Source organism: Nomia melanderi, chromosome 7, assembly GCF_051020985.1.
Source record: "Nomia melanderi isolate GNS246 chromosome 7, iyNomMela1, whole genome shotgun sequence".
NCBI classification, from domain to species: Eukaryota; Metazoa; Arthropoda; class Insecta; order Hymenoptera; family Halictidae; genus Nomia; species Nomia melanderi.
The window spans coordinates 7,200,731-7,225,898 of record NC_135005.1 but is presented as its reverse complement, the minus strand read 5'-3'; the positions used below and the strand labels follow the sequence as shown (position 1 = coordinate 7,225,898).

Below are 25,168 nucleotides of genomic sequence, written 5' to 3'. Positions count from 1 at the left end.
ATCTGTGGTTAAAGGCTTGAATGGTGTCTAATGAAAGATTCGCTTTATTTTTTATATAATGATACTTTCAGCGAGGAAAATAAATCTCTTTGAAATGGCTAATTTGGAAAATTAACTTGGATAGGATTATCGCGTTATTGCTTTATGTTTTTCTTATGAATAGTGAATTTATGAAAAAGAATATAAAAAATGATTACTTTTATTCGTTATTTATTATTTGAATAGCTTAATAATATAATAAATAGTATCCTGACGACTTAAACCTGTAACTCATTCATTGATAGTTTCACAGTTCTGCAGAATTTACATAAAATACCGAATTCGTAGAAAACAAATTATTAAAAAGCTGATTAAACTTTTACGACTGAAAGATCCTGTAAAATTGACAGGATTAATAGAAAAGTAATAAAAAGTTCGGGGAAATCAATAACCATGAAAGGGGAATGAACAATTAAATGAATACCACGATTTCATTTAACAGGCTAGTAACAATTGTGTTCTTTAACATAGATATATTTACATATATACGTACGCTTCTGCATTTTTCATATAATATACATATACTTTCTTCAATATATATATTTATATTTATATTTATATTTATATTTATATTTATATTTTTATGTATATTTATATTTATAATTTATAATTTATTTAAATATATATATATATATATATATATATATATATATATATATATATATATATATCATTATCACACCTATAGTTGATTTGTTCCGCGAGGAATGATATGTATGTGACACTGCTTAGCGCAGTGTGGTTTTGTTTAAATCCAGCCTTCTAAAAATTTACAGGAAACGCTGACTTTCATGTAAAGTGCGTCAATAATCGTGCGTATACTTAGGTCTGTCACGCTCCTCGACCGCATAGCGGCCGCTGTAAAAAATATAATTTACTAAAAATTAAATAACTCGCTGCTAGACATTTCTCAGCATGTTTTGCAAAACTTACTCTTAATGGCTCTTCGAATACGTGTTGAAACACGTAATTAGTCAACGAAGGATTTTACATTATTGCTTATATATATATATAGGTATGTATAATCACTTGTAATTACAACCGGATCAAAGAAAATATTGCGTCAGACATCAAGTGCGTAGAGTTATTGAAATTTCGTTCGTTCCGATTCTTCGAATAATTATTATTAATAATCATTATTTGGAAATAAAATTTATATTACACTAACTTTAATTTTAAGTAACAAGCAGTCAAAGTTTGGCTGACCGGATGTAGGTACGTTCGTAATACGACAACAGCTTCTGTAATTTCGCGAAACATCACAGGTTCAACAAGACATTTAGGAGTAGTAAACGCTGTTTTGTTTTTGCATTAGATAGCGAGATATTTACCGCTGTTTCTTTTTATCAACAATATGTTTAAGGTGCTGCGCAGCGTCGCAAAACAGTGGAAATGTAAACGAGACGTTAAGGGGGACACAGAAACGCGAAATTACAAAAGCAATACTGTGTACATACACGTAGCCGTTTTTAGTCATTGCTTAACTTAATGGCGGGATTTTCAAGATGGTTCATTTTCGTGGCTCGTTCACCGACGGCATTATTTAACAATTTTTAAATACACGATTTCAGAATAAGACATAGCAGACTACAAAATTTCTGTTTGACAAACACAATAGCATTCTTATGTCTCGAAGCCAAACATGCAAAGTTCCCGAAATCTGTATAGCTACATATTTAAACGTGTTCAGACAACGCACACATCGATTTTGTCAAATATCTTCCAGTTTCTTTAAGACAGCTAAATAACTTCTGCAAAAATTTGATATATGCATGATGGATGTTAGATTCGTTTTAACTACTTTTTAAGCACATTCAAATCTTCATAACTCTACAAAAATATATATGTATATATTATTAGAAAGTGTCTATAGAATAATTTTCCGCCAGAATCTTTTGCATGGCTGTAATCATACGTCCGAAAATTATAGTAATATAATTACACCGTGATATCGGAGAACAGTCGCGTTTTGCATATGCGTTTACCCCTGTCGAGGGGTTAAGAGGCTAATGTTATGTCCCGCTACGTCTTATCCATCAACGATGGTACTTTCGCGACCAAAACTTTGTACATTAAACCGTCGATAAGTTCTTACGACTTACAATTTAAATCGAGCCAGCATGAACCTGTACAAACGCCGTCGATTATCCAATATCATTGAAAAAACTTAACGAGATAACGAACAAGCTGACCAAAACTCGAAGAAGGAAACGATGATCCTGAAAAAATCGACGACTCGGCTACACGACCAAATGAAAACGAATGGAGTTCCTTCGCGTACGTTTACAATGGATTATGTTACAGGCAATATGATAAAGCGGTAGTTACACATAATCCCCCGGTGATTATGTATAATTATTCTCCAATGTTATTTGCGATTACGCATAATCGCCGGGCGGTTATGTATAATTTCCGGAGTAATCGAGTTTACCGTAACAGATGCACACCGGGAAGTGCAACTAATCGGAACAGCGTTTATAAATTCTTCAAAAGTTCTCGAGATACTTTCATGTCGATCGACGAATCATTTGTAAACTCATGTGTCAGGCGTGCGTCATTATAAAACTCTTCGTCCCGCAGACAAACGTCGTGCAATCGTTTCGAGTGGAACTGCGCCCGAGAAAATATCGCTTGACATGATGTGTCGATCGGTGCGCGATTAACGGTTAACATATATGTATATATATATACCATGCGGTATTATTCTTAACGTCAATTCATGTAAAATTGTAAACACGTTTAACGTTCGTTTGTTTGTCGCACTTTCATAAGTTGATTATCTCGTTTAGTGTCGCGTCGCGCTTTGAATTAGCAGTTTCGCAGCTCCCAATTCGTTCGGCAAGCGCAATAACCAATATGGTCTATTGTTGAACGCTGTCAAACGAATATAAACAACAAACTGTGGAAACGTAATGGTATCCGTTACCGTACGATGTTCATCTTACAAAGTAAATAGATAAATTAGCACTACTGTGCAGCTCTCGCGTTTTAAGTTAATCCTAAAAGCCAAAAAGTCACAGGGGCAAAGACTCCTCTTCCATTCAGAATGCTCGCAACAATAGTTGACGTTATTAGCCGAACTGCGTGACGAAGAAAGCAGACAAAACAGAATATTAGGAAGTGAAATATAACAAAACAGTAACATCAAATTTCATTTTACGCAGCGGCGACTTTTTATATTTACCGAATCTGGCGAGCGCAGAGATTCGGCTACCATGTTTCTTGGAAGGACCAAGAGGTGGCGCATGCGGTCAATTTCCCTTGCTCTTGCACACTTAGCTTTGAAGATTGAGCAGCACAGTATAAGTATCGGGCTATCAACGAAGAAGGGTAAACGATTCTAATATAAAAGGGAAGTTTCGTTCTCTGGAACAGCGAATCGCGCGTTCTGAATTTCTCACCTACGGTACCGGTCTCTCGGTTTATCTTTTCTTGCGATCTAAAGAAGAACCTCACCGGTCTTTCTCTTTTTTTGTTTCTTTCTGTTTTGGCTAGATTACTACGTTTCAAGAAAGTTTCTTTCGAAGAGGACTGTCTAAACTTGCGGCCTCAGCTGGAAAAGAATGTCGACGATGCCCTCGTCGGCTAACGTGGAGACGTCGCCGACATTTCTGTCCCCCGCGGCAATCTTCCTCAGGATTCGTCTCATAATCTTGCCCGATCGCGTTTTTGGCAGTCCCGGCGCGTGCTGGATGATGTCCGGTTGAGCGAACGGACCAATTCTCTCGCGTACTGTTGCGAAAAGAATTATTATTGTTTTGATTAAATATAGTTATAATTATTGTTGTAACATATAATTCTAAATTATATTTATATTTATAATTATATTATTATTGTTATTGTATTATTTATTTTTATATTTATAAATTATTATTACTTCAATTATTAATCATTATCGCGAGTGTTTGTTACGTGCTATTAAATGCAGCAATAGAAAGTAAATACTGAAAATGATAAAGGGCGTTGTAAAACAAATCGCCGGTCTTATATCGTACCTTTCTTCTTCAACTCATCTTGGAGCTTCTTATCGAATTTCTCGCCTGAGTTAGGCGTTACGAAACAATAAAGGCATTGCCCTTTCACTGGATGCGGTTTACTGACTACTGCTGCTTCAGCTACCGATGAGTGCTCCGTCAACACGCTCTCCACTTCCGCGGTGGACATCAGGTGTCCGGAAACGTTCAACATGTCGTCGATGCGACCGGTTATCCATAGATAACCATCGGCGTCTCGTCTGGCACCTGAAATCAAAGTTTCTGTTTAATCATCTATTCGATAATAATAATTGATTATTATTTAATGACCTAGTAATGATAATAAAAAGGTTTACAAATAACAAAAGATCCAAATCGTAATGACAATCATTATTTTCGATGAAACATTATTATCTACAATTGTTATAATCTCTTTAGCTTACGTATAAAACTGAAAATTTTGAAGTTATTATTTGTTAGTTTATTAATCAAAGATCAAAGTATATCGAAATAATCGAAGTAGAAAAAGTAGTCAAAGTAATCAATAATTAATGAATTAACAAAAATTTCTCATTTAATCATCTGCTCAAATATATTACAAAACAAACGACTAGAAGAAAAGTCGCACGTATCATAATTAACAAAAAGAATCCGCACAAAACGAGTTTCAATTATCTTCAAATATTCACGAACATAGCTTGACCGAAACGAATTTACAAATAATTTTTCAAGAATCCTCTCCACGACACACCTCGACCAGCAACCTTAAAATTCCAGCAGAAAATTTCTTTCTCCCGGAAAGAAACAGATTAGCGATAACTTTTAGAAGACTTCAACATCGGAAGAGAAAAACCGGAGGCGAAGATGCCAATTCAGAAGGTTAAGGCTCGACAGATTTTCGATTCCAGGGGCGAGCCGACGTTGGAAGTCGATATAATCACTGATGTCGGGTTATTGAGGTCGTCGGTGCCCTCTGTTCTGGTGCCGAACCCCAATCAGGCGCAGGAATTGAGGGACGGGAACGAAGCCATGTACCACGGACGTTCGGTGTTCAGAGCAGTCGACGTGATCAACAACGTAATCGCGCCGCAACTGTTGAAATCTAGGCTGGAGGCTTGTCAACAAATGGAGATAGACAGCCTGCTGAACAGACTAGATGGGACTGAGAACAAATCGAAACTGGGCGCTAACGCTATACTCGGTGTGTCTGTTGCCTGCTGCAAAGCTGGCGCCGCAAAGAAGGGACTTCCGATTTACAGGTGACCGTCGATGACATTTTTTCTTCTATTTTAATTATTTAATGCTAGGATTATCGAATAATCGATTAGGTTTTATTGTTATATAGAAATTATAAATGTACTATAATACTAGGAGACCACTCGATGGCTAAGTTTAATGTTAAACTGAATTTCATTCATATTTGAAATTTAAATTTAATATATAGAACTTCTATTCAAGATCAGTTTCTAAATATTAATTTGCAAGAATTTATATTCATATAACTGTTCGTAGTTTGACAACTAATTCGCGGTATTGTTTCAGTTTACTCTAAAGACGAATGTTCTGGAAGGTAGTTTCTAAAGTGGAAAAATAGTATTAAATTAATGAACGATAGAAATGACCACTATACAAAGACAAAATGATTTATGAATCATTCAAACATCCCCTAGAAACTGTCTACTTTTTTCGCAGATACATCGCAGAGTTAGCAGAAAATGGAGAACTTTATATTCCAGTTCCAAGCTTCAATATGATTAGTGGAGGACGACACGCGGGTAACACGATACCTTGCCAAGAATTTATGATTTTGCCTATAGGTACTTTCACAGTTGTTTTATGTTTTATATCAATTTTTCTGTCGAAACAAACAATTTTTCTCTTGTTTTTATAATTTATTAGGATCATCAACAAAGAAAGTAAAATTAGAAAAAGAATTGATTCTTGTTCGTTCAAGTAAATCTTCGCAAAATTGAATTTGCAAAGACGTCTACAGTTACTTTGTAAATTTTTCTGCTGATTAAATATGCTTTTAATCTGCTATTAAGTATACCTTTATGAAATATACAAAACGTAAATAACAGAAATCACAAGACAGCGCAAACGTGTAAAAACTGAATATATCAACAAGATCGTTACCCGAACAATAAACAAAATACAATATGTTAAATACGTCGATATATATCGATTCGTTTACACTTTTCTAACACTAGTATCGTTAGGGGCTGAAAGTTTCGCTGACGCGTTGAAAATGGGAACGGAAGTGTACAAAGTGTTGGAGAAGAAGATTGCCGCAGCTCAGGAAATAAATCTACCGCTTCCGGTTAGCGACGAAGGCGCCTTTACGCCAGAATTCGAAGAGGATCGAGAAGCATTAATGATTTTGGACGAGTCCATTAAAGACGCTGGATACGAAGGGAAAATAGTGATTGCATTGGACATGGCGGCCAGTGCATTTTACAAAGAAGGTTAATAAATCTTCATAGATATTTTATGCTTGCAATGTATTGCATTTCAAATTAACTCGTAGCAAAAGAAGAAAAAACTAAACATTAAAAACTCCATCGAACCTACCCATTAATTCCATTTCCACTGAACAAATATATTTCAATGAAAAATTATATACATTCAGTACTTGACTTTAATGTAAAGGCAAATGTAATAAAAAATTTGTTCCTTGTGCAAACACAATTAACACCCATAACATGATCACGAATATTAAATTTAAAGTCACGAGTATTAAAATTATAAGTATTTTTTTAATATTATTTTCAATATGATAAACTTAATCATTACAGTATTAATATAATATTAACATCTGTAATATTATGAAAATTATTATAACATGACAAACTAATTATAAACTTAAAATATTGTATATTAATATTACTATAAATACTATAAACCACAATTTACACGCAGACAATCTAATCTGTTCAATCATCTCCTCAGTGCTAACTATCCAACGGAACAGACTGCTAAATTCACAATTTCAATTCACAACGTGAAACGAACTTCAACGATCCTTTCGCAACAGGTGGTTATGACCTAGCGTTCAAAACGGAAGATTCCGATCCCGACGACTACATGGAGGCAGAGACCTTGAAGGATCAATATTTAGAGTACCTAACAGAGTTCCCATCCATAGTCTCCATCGAGGATCCTTTCGACCAGGAGGATTGGGAAGGTTGGTTAACGCTAGCCGATCAAGACATTCAAGTCGTCGCCGACGATTTGACCGCGATGAACATCGATCGGATCGAGGAAGCAATCGTGAGGCAAATGGCGAACGCTATGATTCTGCGGATGTCTCAAGTCGGCACAGTGACAGAGGTGATCAATTGCGCGAAGACAGCGCGGGTAAGCGACTGGGGATACATCGTGACAGCTTGTCAGGCGGAAACAGAAGATAACTTTGTCGCTGACTTGGCAGTCGGTTTGTCAGCCGGTCAATTTAAAGCTGGAGCACCTTGCAGATCCGAAAGAACCGCTAAGTACAATCAATTGATGAGAATTGAAGAAGAACTTGGAAAGGATGCTAAATACGCTGGCCAAAATTACAGAAATCCTTTGGCTAAATGATTTACTGTTAGTTAAACTGTTTTGATCTGAAATCAGGGGTTGAATGGAACAGTTAAAGTGCTCAATAAGGGGACTATAATTTTATGAAGTATTTATAAATATTTCAAGTATTTCAAGTGTTTCAAGTAATTTTTTAAATTATTATCGTTTTTGATAAAATTGTAAAATACAGTGTATTAATTGAAGCTTCTATTGTATAGAAGCGACAATAAAAGTAAAGTCATTGTACAAAGTTAAGTTACAGTGGAAAAGAGCTGGTTCAGGGAATAAAAGTTTAATAAATAACTTTTATTTGTAGAAATTAACAATTCCATTCGACCTCTAGTTTTAATAGCACCATTATGACTTTATACATATTTTTTAAATTGTTTTTAAATTAGTCCTCTTACCGTCACCCGTGCAATAGTAACCATGGAACCGGTCGAAGTATGTGTTTTGGAAGCGTTGGTGATTCCCATAAAGAGATCTCATCATTCCCGGCCATGGTTGTCGGAAAACGAGATACCCTTCTCCTTCACCTTCGATTAATCGACCATCTTCGTCCAAGAGTTCCGGTAAAACTCCGAAGAAGGGAAACGACTGACAAGAAACAGAACAAGCGATTAATCAATCGATCAATTTAAGTCGATCTTTGCGAAATGTTGTTTCCCCAAACGATCGATCAATTTACGCAAAACCATGCTTCTTTTTGTTATCATTGTTTTGTACGTATTACAATTGTACGCTTGCTTGGTAAATATTCAGTGTTTGTAAATGTTTTAATAGAACAAATTTTTCATTTTATAAGAGGATTGAATACTAATATATAAAATTCAAAATCAATTACGAAATATATTTATGAATACATTTAAATCATTCAAGATACGATTGATTCAGTTCTATCATAGATCAAAATTTGTAATATGAGAAAAAATGTTTTGTAAGCATTAATCTGAAGTATCAACTAGACGTTTAAAATAATTGAAAATAATTTAACTTACCGCGGAGCCTGGCTTCATAGGCGTAGCACCGGGCAAAGGAGTGATCACATGACCTCCGGTTTCCGTTTGCCAGAATGTGTCCACTATGCTACACTTTCCATGACCAATGATATTGTACAACCACAGCCAAGCTTCTGGGTTAATTGGCTCTCCAACTGAACCAAGCACCTAGAACCCAATACAAAACAATAGAAACATAAGATAAAAAAGAATTACATGATTATCACAAAAAATGACATTCCTCAGCACTGCGACAACAATTGCGGATTTTTACATTTATGTAACGTGTGTCTATAAAAAGGACAAATTTTGCAATAACGCATAATACAGTTTTTATTTTACAATTAATCTTGTTTGAACCGTTATGTACAGAAGCAATTGACCATTGTTTTTTACCTGGATCTAATAATGCTTCCTTTATTTGATTAATTATTATGAACTCAGTCGTTCTCAAATTAAATTGACTAACCCAATTTTCTTTTAAATTTCAAAATTTCAGTTCAAAACGTTTAATGGATAGTGTAATAATATAATGTTACCATTCTTCTCAACCTTCAACAATTTTCTTTGATTATAATGAATTACTTTGGAAGGTGAATAACTCAATGTTAAATAAATTATTTATACATAAATAAATTATATATGCATATAATTATTAATATGTAGATAATTTGTTAAAATAAAATACATATATATTTATTATTTATTAATATATAAATGATTTATTAGTAATATTCCTTTCATAGATCGTTTCATTTTTATTCGACTATGGTACCTTACCTTTAAAGTGGACAAATTGTGCTTCTTCGCTAAGTCATCCCCAAACTTCATGAGCGATCTGACTGCAGTTGGCGCCGTGTAAAATTGCGTGACTTTATATTTGTCGATCACCGACCAATATCGATCGTTGCTCGGGTAAAACGGAGTGCCTTCGAACTATATATAACAATCGAATAGAAAAATATAACATTAAAATAACAATAAATGCAACAATAAAATATAACAATAAAGATATAACGCGTTCACTATAGGACATATGATACTTACCGACAGAAATTAACATTTTTCTAGCTAAACGTTCTTTAATAGACTTTTTGATGTCATTGCTTATTGACAGAAACCTCTTTATTGAAATTACAAGATATTTCTCAAATTGTCTCGTAGCAGTAATTTACTGTTAACACTAAACAATTTATTTATAAATTCGCGCCAATTGTTACTTTTAAAAATCCAACTGAATAATTACCGGCTAAAGTAAACAACTAAATAATATTTAACTAGAATTTCTAATATGTTTTCTTATCTGTCGTTGAAAATAAATAATATAAAAAGTACATGTCTTTCATAAACGTAAAGAACATGCAAAAGTGGCGCCAAATTAAAATTATGTTTATTTTCATCGATAAACTTTTATGTTCTACAACGTACTTCCACTTGTGCAAGTCATGTCACTTCGAACTTTTAATTGCAAATAATAAGGAAATGTCGGCGACTCTTTCAATTTTATTACTTTTCTCCAACGAAACTCATAAAATTCAAATGCTGCCTTTTATTAACCGAATTAGTTTATTTGGTGAACGGCGTGCACCGAAGTAAAATTGATACTTTGAAATCGACTTACGATGACGGAAGTGGCTCCGTTCGCCAGGGGACCATACACGACGTAAGTATGGCCAGTGATCCAACCAACATCGGCTGTGCACCAGTAAACATCAGAAGGATGGTAATCGAAGACGTATTTGAATGTTGTAGCCGCATAAATTAAGTAACCAGCCGTGGTGTGAAGTACGCCTTTCGGTTTTCCCGTGGAGCCACTGTTCGTTAATATAATATTTATAATTAATAAATAAATATATTAAATAAATATATTAAATATGTAAAATATATATAATTACTGCAATTCTAAACATAAATTATAATTATTACAATTATATCTGTTAATGTCTATCAACTAACAACTGTTAATTATTACAATTCCAGAAAGAATTTCGAAAATAATACTCTAAAAAGATTACAGAAAAATTAGTTGAATTAATTACAATTTTTATTTTATCTTGATGATGTTAAAAGGTATTAGATACAAGAAAGTCTTAAGAATAATTGTGGAATAATTAGAAGTTATTTTCGTTTTTTTAATAACTTACCTTGTGTATAAAATAAAAAGTGGATCTTCAGCACCCATCCATACAGGATAACATTTGTCTTCGGCTTCCTCCATTTCTTCATGCCACCAAACATCTCTGTCATCGTCCCATGGAATCTGAGGTGTCGCCAAGCCATTTCCATCGCTTGTACCGTTCACACCATTTGTCTTTCCTTTGTAAAATTGAAGCAACCTTAGTTTTCTTCGAAAGTTCATTAAAAATTTTGAATTTAAATTCTCAAAATTAACTTCCTTTAACCCTTTATAGGCTCGTATAACTTTAAAGTCACATACCAATATGTTGGCATCAAAATTGAGTAATTAATTAAACTCGAACTTTCATACATTCAGGCGTGAAATTTAAATCTCCAAATTTTCAAATGTTATTTTGATTTAACTTTAAATTTGTCTTTTGATTTTCAATTATAATTGCCATAATTACAATTAACAAGTTTTCTTCAAGCAACGTGACATAACAATTTTCTTCTTATCATTATTTAACCAGTTAACCGCGTTCGACTATTATACACGTTTACTATGAATTAATTATTTTTTCAGATACATATGTAATTCTTCTTCGTTTTGCTTCAGTTTTTCGTTGGATTATATTACAGGTACATTTGCCCTGCGTTTGGCGAGTATATAATTCTTTGTTACATTTTATCGTGTGCACAATGACAGATTTTTCAAACTAAATTCCACAATTAACAGGTTAAAGGAACATTATCGAGTTCTCTCCAAACATGGCGCAGATGTTGAGAAAACTATTAATAATCTCAGTAGGTAAAGCCTTAAGCCTTTCTTATAAAAGGGACAAGTGTTAGCTGAAGAATCTTTATTTGGCTTACCGGTTGCATCGGTTTTGCTTCCCTGCGGACAGCTAACCCTCCTCAGGTGCGAGACCACTACGCAACAGTCGACGTTGTGACCATTTTTCGCAACCCTTTCCAAAGCGTCATCGGAGATAGCCTTTAACAAAAGAAGTTTCTCTCCTCTCCATACGCCGTCGGTCGTAATCAAAACCTTCGCCTTTGAATCCAAAATACGCTCGGCCAGGGAATCCGATGAATAACCTGCGAACTAATTTCCCACGCGTATGTGCATAACAAACCTTGTGTATAAAGAGCGAAATAAAAAGAGATGTTGATGCACATGAGGAATGTTCGAGTTGATTTAAAGTCTTTGGATAATGCTCGAAGATCAGGACATTTCTTATTCACAGTTTATTTTCAAAGTATTTTTATGTTTGATGTATGCATGCGCGCAATACGAGGATGTTTCAAACTAAATTCCACAGTTAACAGGTTAATAATTACATCTAACATCATTCGCCTTTATTACAAAGGAATAAATGTTATTATAACAAAACGCCCGTAATTCTCGTGGCACTCAATGTATTAACTGTTTAACACATTCACTGCCACGATAAACATCAACGTTCTAAGTATCACTTATTCCTTTGTAGCAAAGATAAAAAGGAATAATTATTATTTATTTGGTACCACAATTCTTGCGTTACACCGTTATCTAGTTATTTACGCTATTGAAGATTTTTATTCGTCGTCAGTTGTCTTATAATGAATTATAATTGCTTTCAAGTAATTTCGAAGCTCTGGTCCCATGAGACCACTGTAGCAACGAAAGTGTTAAACAGTGTTTCAAAACGTGGCAGTTGAAAAGTGTAATATGTATTTACCACCACAGTATGAACAGCGCCGATCCTTGTGCAAGCCAGCATAGTGATAGGCAGCTCCAAAATCATCGGCATATAAATGGCGACGCGGTCGCCCATCGTCACTCCCTTTGATTTCAGTACATTCGCGAACCTGCATACCTCTTCTAGCAATTTCTTGTAAGTCAGCCGCGAATAATCGTCGGGATCGTTGCCCTCCCTGAAACAACGTTACATAATTCAAGTAATCTTTCGCCGACGATGAATCACTCGCATGGAACGAATTTTAAACCGATCAATCTTCGACGGTAGGAAACACATTCGCGCATACAAATTCCATGTCATTTATTTTATTGAAATTTCAATTTCACTCGTTTACTATATTATGTTACTTTAATATTATTATTTTTATTTGTATTATTCCGATACTATAATAATAATAAAAATATTTAATAAATGTATAAATGTATAATAAAGGAAAACAGTAATAATAATTATTATCAAAGTATAATAAATATAATAATATCAAAAAATACTATTATAGTATTATAATGTTATATAGCATTGTATAGTATGATATTATTATTTGATATCATTAAAAATTTTATTTATCAAACTGAGAACAATTAATTCGCATGACAATCTCAATATTTGAAACAAATTTTATAAATAGTAGGTAAAAACTGGTTAAAATTTTACGTTCCCTGTATTCGTTCATAAACTTTATTGCCTATGATTATAACTGTTTGTTCATACTTAAAAAGATCGGAGGAACGTAGCTGAGAACCTATTATCCTGTTATTTGCATGTACGCGTGATCAGTAACATTATCGATTTTTTTAAAAAACAGTGTGCTTAAGGTCACGTTTTATAAACAATATTCATGAAACATTATTTGTAAACAACAGTGATTGTTCTATAGCGATTAATCAATGCGAGGAAATGTGTTTTAACCTCAGATGATCGGTTTATCAATGTATTCATAATTTTGGATAATTAACGTTCTCGAATCTTTAATTAAGCAAGAAACGATTATTAAATGCTGGTACAGAGCACAGACAGGGGCAAAAGTAACTAGCAGTAAGACGCTGAATTACGATCAGTAATCGCATAAAAATTTCATTGTTAAAACGATAATAAAACGTTGATTTTAATTTAATTCAATAATATAACAATTTGAATATTCGTTGAAGATACGTATTGAAGTAATTAATTTAAGTACTAAGGGCAAAACTATGTTTCATGTGTTTGAAGAAGAATAAAGCAAATTACTGTATACATTTTACAAGTTACAGCACACAGAAGAAATGTGACGTAACGAGCAGACGTTCACGTGTATAAACACGCTATTAAATAGTAAAATGAGTTTACAAAAATAGCCTTCTGATTGAAAACATTCTGTTCAAGTCTCGAACATAATATCGAATTTCCATTTATACGTAACCACGAATAGATTAACATGTTTAATCTTTCTCACACAAGACACCTTGATTATCAGAAAAGGAAGGGAAAATGAAAAATAGACTGTCCTTTACGAACGAGAGTAAGTGGTATTTGAGCCACTCATCAGCGAAAGTTCCACAAAACAGAAATGAAAAAGAATCGATGTAATAGTATACATCGGTTTCGGAAATTTTTCGTTAAATCTTTGCACTCGAAAGTTTGTCACTAAAAATATTCAACATTCTCCAATAAGATACAAGCGATGTTCTTTGAATCTAATTAATGAGAAATCAAACATAAATTAAGAAGGAAAGTTATTTTATTTTAACATTCCACATATTGATACATTATACAAAGCTTAATATTATATATAAGACTTTATAATTTTGCTGTATCAAATCGAATGGCGACTGAGCGTCACCTCTCGAGTGCAAAGAGTTAAATTACCATTTCATATTTTACTTTGTTATTACAGGTGTAGCTTTAATCCAACGAGCATGTAAAATACCTAAAACAGTAGATCTTTAAAGGATCTGTATTGTTATTACAATTTTTGTAAATATAAAAACTTCAAAGTCAGTCAAACAATTCAAAGATAAACAATGTTATTCTATATCATTCAATTAATTTTTATGTTTATTGCAATGTTCGCGTCGCCAAAAGAATGTTTTTTTCTAATAGCATAAACCCAATAATAAAGAAATTTATTTGAAACATAAAAAATTAAAAAATAGTTAGACAATTTAATAATAAAATTTTCATAAAGAAACGATTCAAATTAAAAATTAAAATTCGAATGAAAAAATTCAAAAAGTGGAGTTAACCGATTTAATCAAGTGAGTTGCTCGATTGCGACATGGCTCCTTCCGAATTTAATCAACCGAACCGTGCGGAAGGTCAAGTTCGTCGGTATCGCCAGACGTTGTTGTGTCTGTCCGCAATTCGCCACCTTTTGGAGGAACAACACACGTCAAGTCGCGTGGTCGTAGAAAGAGACCGTAACGGCAAGAAGTTATGTAAAGATAACGATACCGCGCCAATATAAAATTGCACGACACGTCATGCAAACAACGTCGATTCAATCACATGTACTCCACAATTTCGTAATATTTCTTTTCTTATCTGATAAACGATACGACACAACCTCCGAATATTTGAACAGTTTCACATTCCATTGGCTGATTCATGAAAATGACATCAGTCCCTACGTTGGCCACCAAAATGTCTGCGTTTTTCCAAATTTTTAAAATACTATAACATTTTTGGAAATCTACTTAAAAATATTCAACAATGAAGACTCAAAGCAATTTTGTCAAATTTTTTTTTGTATTCTTACCATTTTCATCGAATATATAACAAAACACCTTTTAAAATTTTAACTAAAAATCATTTTCTACGTTTAACTTTTTCTACAATGATTATATTTTTAATTTAGCGGTGTATATTAATTATCATTTTCTTTCATTATGTAATTAAACGAAAGTAAAAGATACCGTTAGAAGATTAGAGCAAATCAATGGTCGTATTTTAAACATCTTCAGTGAACCAATATTTTGGTTGCGTAAAAGTTTATAGAAGACATTGATATATTATTCTTTAAACATTTGCATTCCCTTTGATTACATTAAATTACTGAACAATTGCAACACAAAATAATGCAGCGATAAGAAATTCTAAGTTCAGTGTTTTTACAAACTACGTTTCATTAGAGATAATCGCGCTATAAATTTCTTAACGATGAAAATAAACCGATATGTCATACACCAATGATTTATATTTTAACATTAGGCACTGCTACTGATGCACGTCCAATGGAAATTAATGCAAATAGGTATTCGAAATCAATAGGAGAAAGTCCAAGTTATACTTTTAATAAAGTCGTAGTCATCGTAGTGATTCTTTCATTCAACGAATGATTATGTTCATAATTAACTAATCAACGGTGTTAACTCTTCGCACTCAAAAAGTGCCTTTCAGTTGCCATTTAACTTGACCCAGAAAAATGACAAAATTTAATAAATCATTAAATTTTGTATAATGTATCAGCAGACGGAACATCGAAATAAAATAGTTCTGTCTCTTAATTTTTGCAAGATATATCTTTATAAAGTAATGAATATTTCTTTAAAAAAAATTCTCTAGTGTAAATGATTAATAGTTTCATTCGAAACATTCTATCATCCTGGTGTCCACTTAACCTGTTAACACGTTAGCTTAACCAGTGAGTTAACTTTTATTACTTTTAAAGTAATAAAGGAGAATCACGTTTCACTTGTTGCTTATTCATTCTGATAAAACATTTAGTGACATATTTAAGAAATATATAAATCAAATATTTCCAATGTACAAAGATATGCTACTTCTAAATATTTCCGTGACGAAAATAATCGTCATACCCATTGAAATTTTCTTCCCGGCGTAATATCTCGTCATATCTGGTTAACGGGTTAAAAGTTAAAGACTAGAAAAAATTGTGTTGCGCGCAACGACCGCTAGACTTTGTCTTTATATTAAAAACCGATGTAACGTGTAAAGTTCAATTTTATGTAACGTGCCTGCTGCGGTATCTGTCCTCGAAAAGAAATTGTCGTAATATAAATATTTACGTTATATATTTACATTCGTATATTTTATTGGAGGCAAAATGAGAGAAACATTGAACTTTATTAGCATGGTATCATCGGGAACAGGTTGTCATTACGTCAATTCATTCGAATAATAAAAACACTTGACGAGTGAACGCAGTCGGGCGCGCGCGATATTTCATTTCCACGTGTTGGACATGCTCTTAGAAATCTACGCATTCCCCACGTGATCTAACGCGATCGAACCATGTGAGTGCGACCAATAGGAATGCCTTCGTCAACGGTATGCCAAATTTTTGACGAATCATGGAGCATCATACGACACGACCAAATGAGCAAAAGTGTGTCGTAGAAGGTCGACGATCGGATGTTTAGGATTCTCTCAGAACTTCCTATCCTCATGTTTGTTTTATTAGAATAACAAAATAATAATAATAATACAATAATAATAAAAGAAGAAGAAGAAGAAGAATATTAAAATAATAATCAAATAAATCTAATAGCATTATAAAGGTATCGTCAAATTTTCTTTCTCGTATAAAGTATGAAAATAAAGATATGAAATTATTATAATAGTAAATGAATAAAATTATCCATTTTTATCGATTAATTTCTATGTTATATTTTTTAAAGTGTATACGTTTAAACAATAATATTCAATGGGTTACTTTATTTGAATGCAAATATTGTTTCTTACGCTTGGTTTAACAAACATCTATCATGGAATTCTTGTTTAACGAACTTCGAAAAAATAATATTTTGCAAATAAATAAATTGATATAAAAGTACAACTACACATATGTATAAGGTAAGTGCGTTCGTAATAATGATCATTTTCAAGAATATGTTAAATGTTTGGACTTGAGCATTAATTAAATATTAAATATTGTAATTTGAAAAATGAATTAAGGGAGGCATGTTTAAACTGCGGCGTTCATGAATTCCATGAAATCCTGTTTCATTGAAATCGCGATTGCAAAGCGACCCGTAACGTAATGCAAGTGAGAACAAAATTTTAATGCTTATACCACAACGCTCCAATGACTTGCGTCTGTAAACAAATGATGTTGTTTACGAAGGCAATAAGACGCCCGCTGCATTTCCTTCTTAAAAGGTTTTTTTAAATCGTTACTTGTAAAATAACCAATTGATTATAAATCTGTTCAACTAATTCACAAATCTATTCATTTGAATGGTATCGTACTGACAAACGATTGGCAGCATTCTGCAATTTATCGTATAACTCACGAAGAATTGTAAAATTACGAATGAATAAAATTAGTTGAAGGTTGGATAATAATATTAGATACCAGATAATGATATACGGCGACAAAGTGGAAATGTTACGAGTTATTTTTATGAAGAGTTCTAGTTAAGTAATAACATACGTGTATAAGTAGTCAACATTGATACACTTCTAGGAACTATTGGCAATTAAAAATTTCTATACTTATCAGTAGTCATTTCAAACAAGATATATTCGATGTTGACCTGTTTTCATGTTTATATTTCATTTTCATATTCATATTTTTACATGCTATTTGCGTACTCGTATTTTCATATTTATAAGAAAGATATGACAAAGATATATGTTTACGCGAAAAAACTCAGTACCTTACGACTAAATAAATTTTTGAATGGTATTTGCAGTCACTAAATTTAAAGATAATTTCGTAATACCAAGCAAATATTGTTCGCAACAATCTTACCAAGAAATTCTGAATGCGCACGTTAACGAATTATTGTTTATTGAAACATCGAAAAGGGGAAAAGTCTTTGTTTAGTGAAATGAAATTATTATGCTGTTATATTATATTATATTATATGATATTAGAAATTATCATATTATATTAGAAATTCTTATATTATATAGATATTTTTTCTGCAATTTGTATTAATTTAAATACAGAAAACTCAACCTAGACATTTCTATTTCCATAATGGTAACACTTGAATTTCAAATCGGGCATTCTTACCAGTAAAATGCGATTTTATCTCCGTTTCCGGTCTTGACGTTCTTGTCCAACAAATTGAAGCTTATATTAGTTGATGCGCCTTGCATCCATTTAATGAAAATGTCTCCTTTTCCCAGATGGAAATTATAAGAGAAGAACTTGTCTTCGAGCGCCGGTGTTTCCCAATAAAATTGCTTCGATATTTCGCCCCAGAACTCCGCCGGATTCTTCACTGATCTGTAAAACACGTTTAAAGGGAAATGCTTTGTAAACTTGGTATCGTGAAAAGAAAAAAGAGTTCGATGAACTCACTGTTAACAGTGGCTTAACTAAATTAATGTACGAATATTTATTAACTACGAAATAACTCTTATTCAACGTTATAATTAATTGATGCGCTTAAAGATTAATTGATTAACTTTTGGTGCTGGAAATAAATTCAGAAAGGCAAAGTATTGTGTGAATAAATTTTTTTACGTATTGTACGTGTATATGTAATTTTGTTTATTAATAATTTGTATAAAGTGATATATTCCAAACAATCTAATACGTGTAATGTAACAAAACTATCAATGTGTATAAGACAATTGACAATGTTGGAACAAAAACATCTCGACGTGCGTGGTACGTTTTTCTAGTTCAATTATTGTAATAACTGTGTGTCGTTTAATATCTATTTTCTTTAATTATGAAAGTCTTTATACTGGGATAGATCGATGAAAACAGTGAAAAAATCGTCTATTTGAATTTTAGGTTCTCGAGATAGACAGAGAGTATATATTGTAGCAACCGGCTAAAGTAATCGATATCATTGTTCTATTTCCATAATAGGCACCAATGACATTACAGATTTACATGATAGTAGAACCCTTATCTACATTTGTTTTACAAAATTGATTAAATGTAACATTAATCGTAGCAATAAAGCAATAGTGTTTAATAACTAATAAATAACTTAAGTCTTGAATGTGTACGACGATTCTTGATAAGTTGGTAAAAGAAATAGGGTATTCATTGAAACTCAGCCAAGTTGCGGTGGACTATAAAAAATCTCCTACGATCAATTTTATGACTGCAGACGAGCTTAATAGCTGGTTAAAACTGTGAAACATTGAATTTATTAACATATTCTCTGCTCGAGATTCATGAAAGTAATTAAGTTCAATAGAATTATAGGTCCTTTGGTCGAAAAAAGAATTCTATGCATTGAAATTCATGCAGTCGAATTCAAAGTTTGTTTCTTCCAAAAGTTAAGATTCTATGTATTATAATTCATGAAAATAAATTCAACGAAACCCAGTACTTTTCTATTTAAACTCAAACTCTACATATTGCAATTTATAACACTCTTTACCTTCAAAACCTAACAATTCCATTTATTGTAATTCATGAAAATAAATTCAAAGAATTCAACTTTTTATTTTCGAAAAGGAAAAATTCTACTCTGTATACCGTAGAATCAGAGACCCAATTTTTGAAACGTGACCTCGCACACGAGATGCGCCCCGGAATGAATATACCCTGAATCGCACCCTCTTGCCTCCCACATAACGAGCTTCCCTTAGGAAAGTGTTAACGAGCGGCAAGGGAATGCACTTAATAAACACGCTCGACAATTCGCCCACGATTATTGCCAGACCCCCATTCGTCGTCGTTCACCCTACTCTATTGTCCCCTTCCGCAATTTCCCTAGCAGCATGACCTTTGATTTCCCACTTCTCATAAAAGCACTTCCTACGATCCGTAACATAGGTCAAGGGTTCAATAGTCCGAAATGGACCATCGAGTGATTCCAATTCAGCAGAAAAGTATTTCCTGCTTGTCGCTTATTCTTTGGTAAAGATTTTCAATGGGAACAACGCTTCAACATTCAGCCTGCGACATTTTTTCCCTATCCGTTCCAAGAACTAAATAGCATTGATTTTCCAACAATGATCGTTTAAAATTGAAATTTTATTCAACAGTTCAAGTTGTGCCGTGAGAAATATACTTTACGTTTTACAGCGACGTATAGTCGCTCTTGAAAGTATTTGCACGAACCGGAGGGATATATAGATCACCCTTGAAACAGGTGTTCTACTTTAATAAATGATACATGGGTTAATATAACAAACAAGGAATTATATTTTAAACGTATTTATAAAGTGAAGTCACTAAATCTTTTTCTTTTCAACTTGGCTGAATGTTTATCCCTAACAGTTAATGCATTAATATACCTAACAATAAACTATATTTTGAGTATATATCATATATTATAAAAGAAACTCGCTAAATTCTTTCCAAAACTAATCTCCCTTCATCTAATGACCTAAATTAAGCTACCACTAAACTACCATTACATTAAGCTACCACCCCTATCTTAATCCTTCCTAACCAAAACAAATCAATAATTAATAACCAACAATAAACAATAATCAACTCGCTACTGTCAGCTTCGAGGAGGTCTCCAGGTGAGCTGGTAACGTTTCTCAACCAAAATTATTGATTCAACCCTCGACCCTCTAACACAGAAGGGCACCGTTCAAATCTACCTACCAGAAGAAAGGCTCCAACAAAACCAGTTCCCAACAGAACTAAAAATCCTTAACTCCGAAAAAGCCTCTACCCAAAAAATCCCCAATCCCAAGATGAAAATACGCACTATCTACGATCCTGCTATGACCAGCAGCAACCCCTAGCAACCCCCTAGCAACCCCAATGACTTCGATTAAAACACACTCACTTCTCGTGCATCTCTTTGTAGCGTTTGAAGCTGCCGCAATAGGCGTTCTTCGCTAGCTCCGAGTTGGGGTAGTAAATATCATTCGCCATCTTCGCGGATTTCCGGGATTCCCGAGCTACCCTTCAGCAGTGTGGCCTTTTCGGCTCGAGCGGGACGATCAATAAAAAGCGGGTCTGAAGCGTTGCGTCGGGACGACGAAGAGCTGGGTCTCTCGTGTTCTCCTTTCCCGTTCGGTGGTTTCGTGTTAGACTGAAATGGCTCGTTGACGAGGCGGCTCGGGGGATGCGGCGACGAGCTGTTGACAGGACAGAGGTGGCACGAAGACAAGTTCGAAACCGCGCGCCTCCACTCCCTATCTCGCTTTACTGCTCGGCTGATAAAGCGTAACTGAGTTTCAACAGCGTTGATCGCTGCGATGTCGTTGCCGTCGGCGGGGACGGCGCCGCGCTGCGTCGGCCCAGTGAAAAGGCTCCGTCAGGGACGCAACGGTTTCTAGGTCGGCCCGCGTGCTAACCCGGCGATAGTGGGTACACTTACGTCGGACATCGATAAGTCGAGTCAGGAAGGAAGGCGAATATTCCTTGATCGTGGAGACTCTATATTAATGAGTTTTCTTAACAGTCTAGACTAGAAATGTTTACCACTTTCTGATAAATATCGATGGCACTTCATACAACTGACGCGTAAGGAAATCATACGGAGATTAAAGAACAGATGTATTTGAGAATGTTTTAAATTATATTTTAGATTTAGGAATTCCGAATATGTAGAAATGTTTTGATGGAATATTTCTAGGACTAATATGTCGTACGATATTTAGTATTGGATGTCAAATTTTCAAATTTTTTGGAGATGGAATAGATGAACTAAATTCGTTGAAAGGATTTAACATTTTTGGTTTTATATTGGAAATGTTATTAAGGTTGTTTTATTGGGATTTATGTTGACTTTTATCGAAATACAGGAGTAACTACATATGCCAAATTAGTTTGTGTCAAACACTTTTACCTTAAAGCATCTGTATATGGGGTATGTTAGTACACCAATATTTGTCGATAGAATCAACCAATATACTAGCTGTTTTAATGTTAATAAATAAAAATTTGATTTATAGAGGTTTTATAAAACAAATACGTATACAGATTACTTAAAAATTGACGCCAGTTTTTAAAAACATGTAATACTCAAAACAATTAAAAACATTTTAACAAACATGGGTCTTTATTTATTATCTTTCTAGTATTCTGAAAATTCTAATCTTCATTTACATTTCCAGTAATCTAATAATTAGGGTGACTAATTTTTTAGAATTCGTCTAAACTACACAAGCAACAGCCAAAAAGGGTTCTACCCTTCTAGCGAAGAATGTAGAAATAGAAGAATCCCTTACTTCTTCGTAGTCCATTTTCTTTTTTTCTTCTTCAGTCTCCACATCCTGTGTCCTGATTTTTAGTTGCATCATTCCGGTCAGCTTACTCATAATGCTATCGTCGCATAACTTCTGCCAGATTAAAAGTTACAACCTTACTCAAAGAGAAATTTATGGCACAATAATATTTAGACTAATCATTTGATTACTCCTGTTTAGCATAACATCTTGTTTACGATGTCTGCTTGATGCTTTATCCAAATTCGGGAAAAAATATCGGGATTCCCAATGGGAAGCTGATAGGAATACTTCGATAAAAATATGAGGTGATCAGACACAAACTATCTCCTTGTGGTCATTGATATTGTGTAATGTTTGTTTTGAAGGAATTTTCTGAATAATTAGAAGTTGCTGAGTCACGTCTCAATGTATGTTGAAAAAGAAAAAATTTGATAATCGACACTTTTAGTGGAACTTTCTGTTGTGTAAGGAAATTTCTGTTTGGTTCTAAATTTTAGAAATTACGTCAGTGACTTCTGTATTATATTCGAGGGTGAATCATTATTCTGCACAAGATCGCACAGTGTGTAATGATTTATATTTATAGGATTTTCGTACTATGATGAACCCAGCCGTATTATTTTTATTAAATATAATTTATTTTATAAAATTGAGATACGTGTTCATTTAAATTATATAACAGTAATGTTTTGAAGTACTTTTAGTAATTTTTTCATTAGAAACAATGTAAGCTAAAAATATTCTTGAAAGTCTTTCTCTCGGAAGGGTTTATTTAAATTTTTTAATATTCTAGAATTGGTTAAACATTTAATTTATAAGAAAGTTTAAAACTTTCAAAGAAGTTTTCCTCGAAATATAAGCTTTTAACATTATATAAATTATATACAATTTATTTTACTAATATTGAATTTTAAAAATAAAAAAATTCTATCATAAGAAACGTTCGTTGAATTATTTTCATACAGCCCTGAAACCAAACCGCGGGAATGCTTAGAAGTTCAAACAATTGGTCAGTGCATAATGCAAGGTGAAAGGATGTTTTCAAACTGTTTCATCGTCTAACTATTTTACAATTTCAATTTTAGCGGTTAAAAGTGTCTCAACAAATACACATTAGAATAATTGTATCAACCTAATTTTTAATTGTTTTAAAAAAATTACTAACAATATTTTTATATTATTCAATGCTCAATGCATACATTCCTTTGCTTTCACTAAAAATTCATCACATTAAAAAAATTAACAATGAAAATATGTATTGAAATACTCTATGAAACATTTCACTGAACTGCAATTAACGGCAAACTAAATTTCTTTGCTTCTTCTACAAATTATTTGTTTTTCCGATATTGATTCTATTTGCTTACGTCATCAATAAGGGTGAAGTTTTAATGAAACGAATAGAATAATTTCATTATTGAAATTGATTACAGTTTAAAATTTTAATAAAATCACGTATTTTGTAAGCTAGGTGTTTCTGAGAAATACCAACTATTTATCGATGAAATGAATCAAAACTTACTTTACTACAATGTACTTACGCAAAAAAGTAATCACAGAATATATATTTGTGTTAGGAATTTTTTGAATTTCCGCTGTAATACCAAGTAAGAAAAAAAATGTGAAAGTTGTAGGAATAGATTAGTTTTATCTTTTTATCATACAATTTTTTAATTGCGCGGAAATATACAAGAGTGATAAAACATTTTATGAAACAGTATTATAAATATGTATATATATTATTATAATAAAATTATATTAATATTAATATAATATATATTATATATAATATAATACATGTATTATATTATTATATTTTCGTGTATTTTATTACGTATGAAATTTGGTTAATCCTGTACGATAATTGGCACAGTTAGTGTCAGTATGTATTTGTGGATAATCAGCGTTAATTTTGCTTCAATTAATTGATACAAGTATCAGGCGTAATCAAATAATTTTCTTCTTAATATTCATTGACACTGTGCGAAAAAAACAATGAAATGGGAAGGGTATGTGTAGAATAATGTTTGACGTTGCACGCGATAAGAAAGATGTATATTTATCTCTTATCATTTAAATATAATTAATAATTTGAAACGATTCATATTCTTACAGATCAGCACATTTTCTTGCAGTGATGCAATAGCAAAGTGCAATCGAATTTCTTTTGTTCAACACTACTATACAATATATCATAGAAATCGATTGTCTTTGTTACTTCATTTATAAAATGTCTTTTGTGACTGTATACACGTTGTAAAAACACATTTGTTTTTTAAATATGTACATTTTATACAAATGTTTTATAAACATACTGCATTTAGTAAAGATAAATAAACATTGTATTTAGTGACTTAAGCTTTTTGCTATTACGGTCGACTGTAAAACAAAGAATAATGTATGTGTACACTCCTTCTTGCTTTTAACCTTTTTGTAATTAATTCTATTGCGATTTCTCGGGTTGATACTGTGTCATGAGGAACTGGGTTCATTTCGTATTCTTCTTATGCGGAATTACAAATATTTTTAAATCAGCAGGTCGGTTATGAAACAGTGCTTCCACCATTTTAGTGTCATTTCCTACAGGAAGTGCGTCTTGAATTCTTTTAAAAATCGTCCGTTCTAACTGTATCGTGCATATTGGTAACGACTATCTCTAATGTTCTTGAATGTAACAAGGACTACT

The 25,168-nt window shown here is 32.9% G+C and overlaps 2 protein-coding genes across 3 annotated transcripts; one reads left to right on the top strand and one right to left on the bottom strand.

The window, feature by feature from the left end:
• Positions 1-577: 577 nt before the first annotated feature.
• On the bottom strand, positions 578-21,495 carry AcCoAS (acetyl coenzyme A synthase). 2 transcript variants are annotated; one of them, XM_031970163.2, is made up of 11 exons: positions 21,093-21,495; positions 18,392-18,607; positions 12,412-12,607; positions 11,564-11,795; positions 10,717-10,888; positions 10,194-10,386; positions 9,353-9,508; positions 8,573-8,740; positions 7,982-8,171; positions 4,035-4,280; positions 578-3,771 (listed from the first exon to the last, which is right to left on the bottom strand). In XM_031970163.2, exons 1-11 carry the CDS (start codon positions 21,179-21,181, stop codon positions 3,575-3,577), a joined length of 2,055 nt encoding a protein of 684 aa, XP_031826023.2. In that variant the 5' UTR covers positions 21,182-21,495; the 3' UTR covers positions 578-3,574. The 2 variants fall into 2 exon arrangements, with proteins under 2 accessions (XP_031826023.2, XP_031826025.2); XM_031970165.2 differs by lacking the exon at positions 21,093-21,495 and adding an exon at positions 19,725-19,958.
• LOC116424152 (enolase) lies at positions 4,878-7,592 on the top strand. Its single transcript, XM_031970168.2, has 4 exons — positions 4,878-5,272; positions 5,706-5,830; positions 6,233-6,478; positions 7,048-7,592. The coding sequence occupies exons 1-4, from the start codon at positions 4,878-4,880 to the stop codon at positions 7,590-7,592; spliced, it is 1,311 nt and encodes a 436-aa protein (XP_031826028.1).
• Positions 21,496-25,168: the final 3,673 nt, after the last annotated feature.

What these genes read in the sequence shown, in the direction of transcription:
- LOC116424152 (XM_031970168.2), top strand. Translation starts at nt 4,878, where the DNA reads ATGCCAATTCAGAAGGTTAAGGCTCGACAGATTTTCGATTCCAGGGGC. An exon ending in AAGGGACTTCCGATTTACAG is followed by an intron (nt 5,273 to 5,705) that starts GTGACCGTCGAT and finishes CTTTTTTCGCAG; the next exon opens with ATACATCGCAGAGTTAGCAG. An exon ending in CAGTGCATTTTACAAAGAAG is followed by an intron (nt 6,479 to 7,047) that starts GTTAATAAATCT and finishes CTTTCGCAACAG; the next exon opens with GTGGTTATGACCTAGCGTTC.
- AcCoAS (XM_031970163.2), bottom strand. Translation starts at nt 21,181, where the DNA reads ATGGCGAATGATATTTACTACCCCAACTCGGAGCTAGCGAAGAACGCC. An exon ending in CTTTTTATTTTATACACAAG is followed by an intron (nt 10,387 to 10,716) that starts GTAAGTTATTAA and finishes ATTAACGAACAG; the next exon opens with TGGCTCCACGGGAAAACCGA. An exon ending in CTATGAAGCCAGGCTCCGCG is followed by an intron (nt 8,172 to 8,572) that starts GTAAGTTAAATT and finishes GTTTCTTGTCAG; the next exon opens with TCGTTTCCCTTCTTCGGAGT.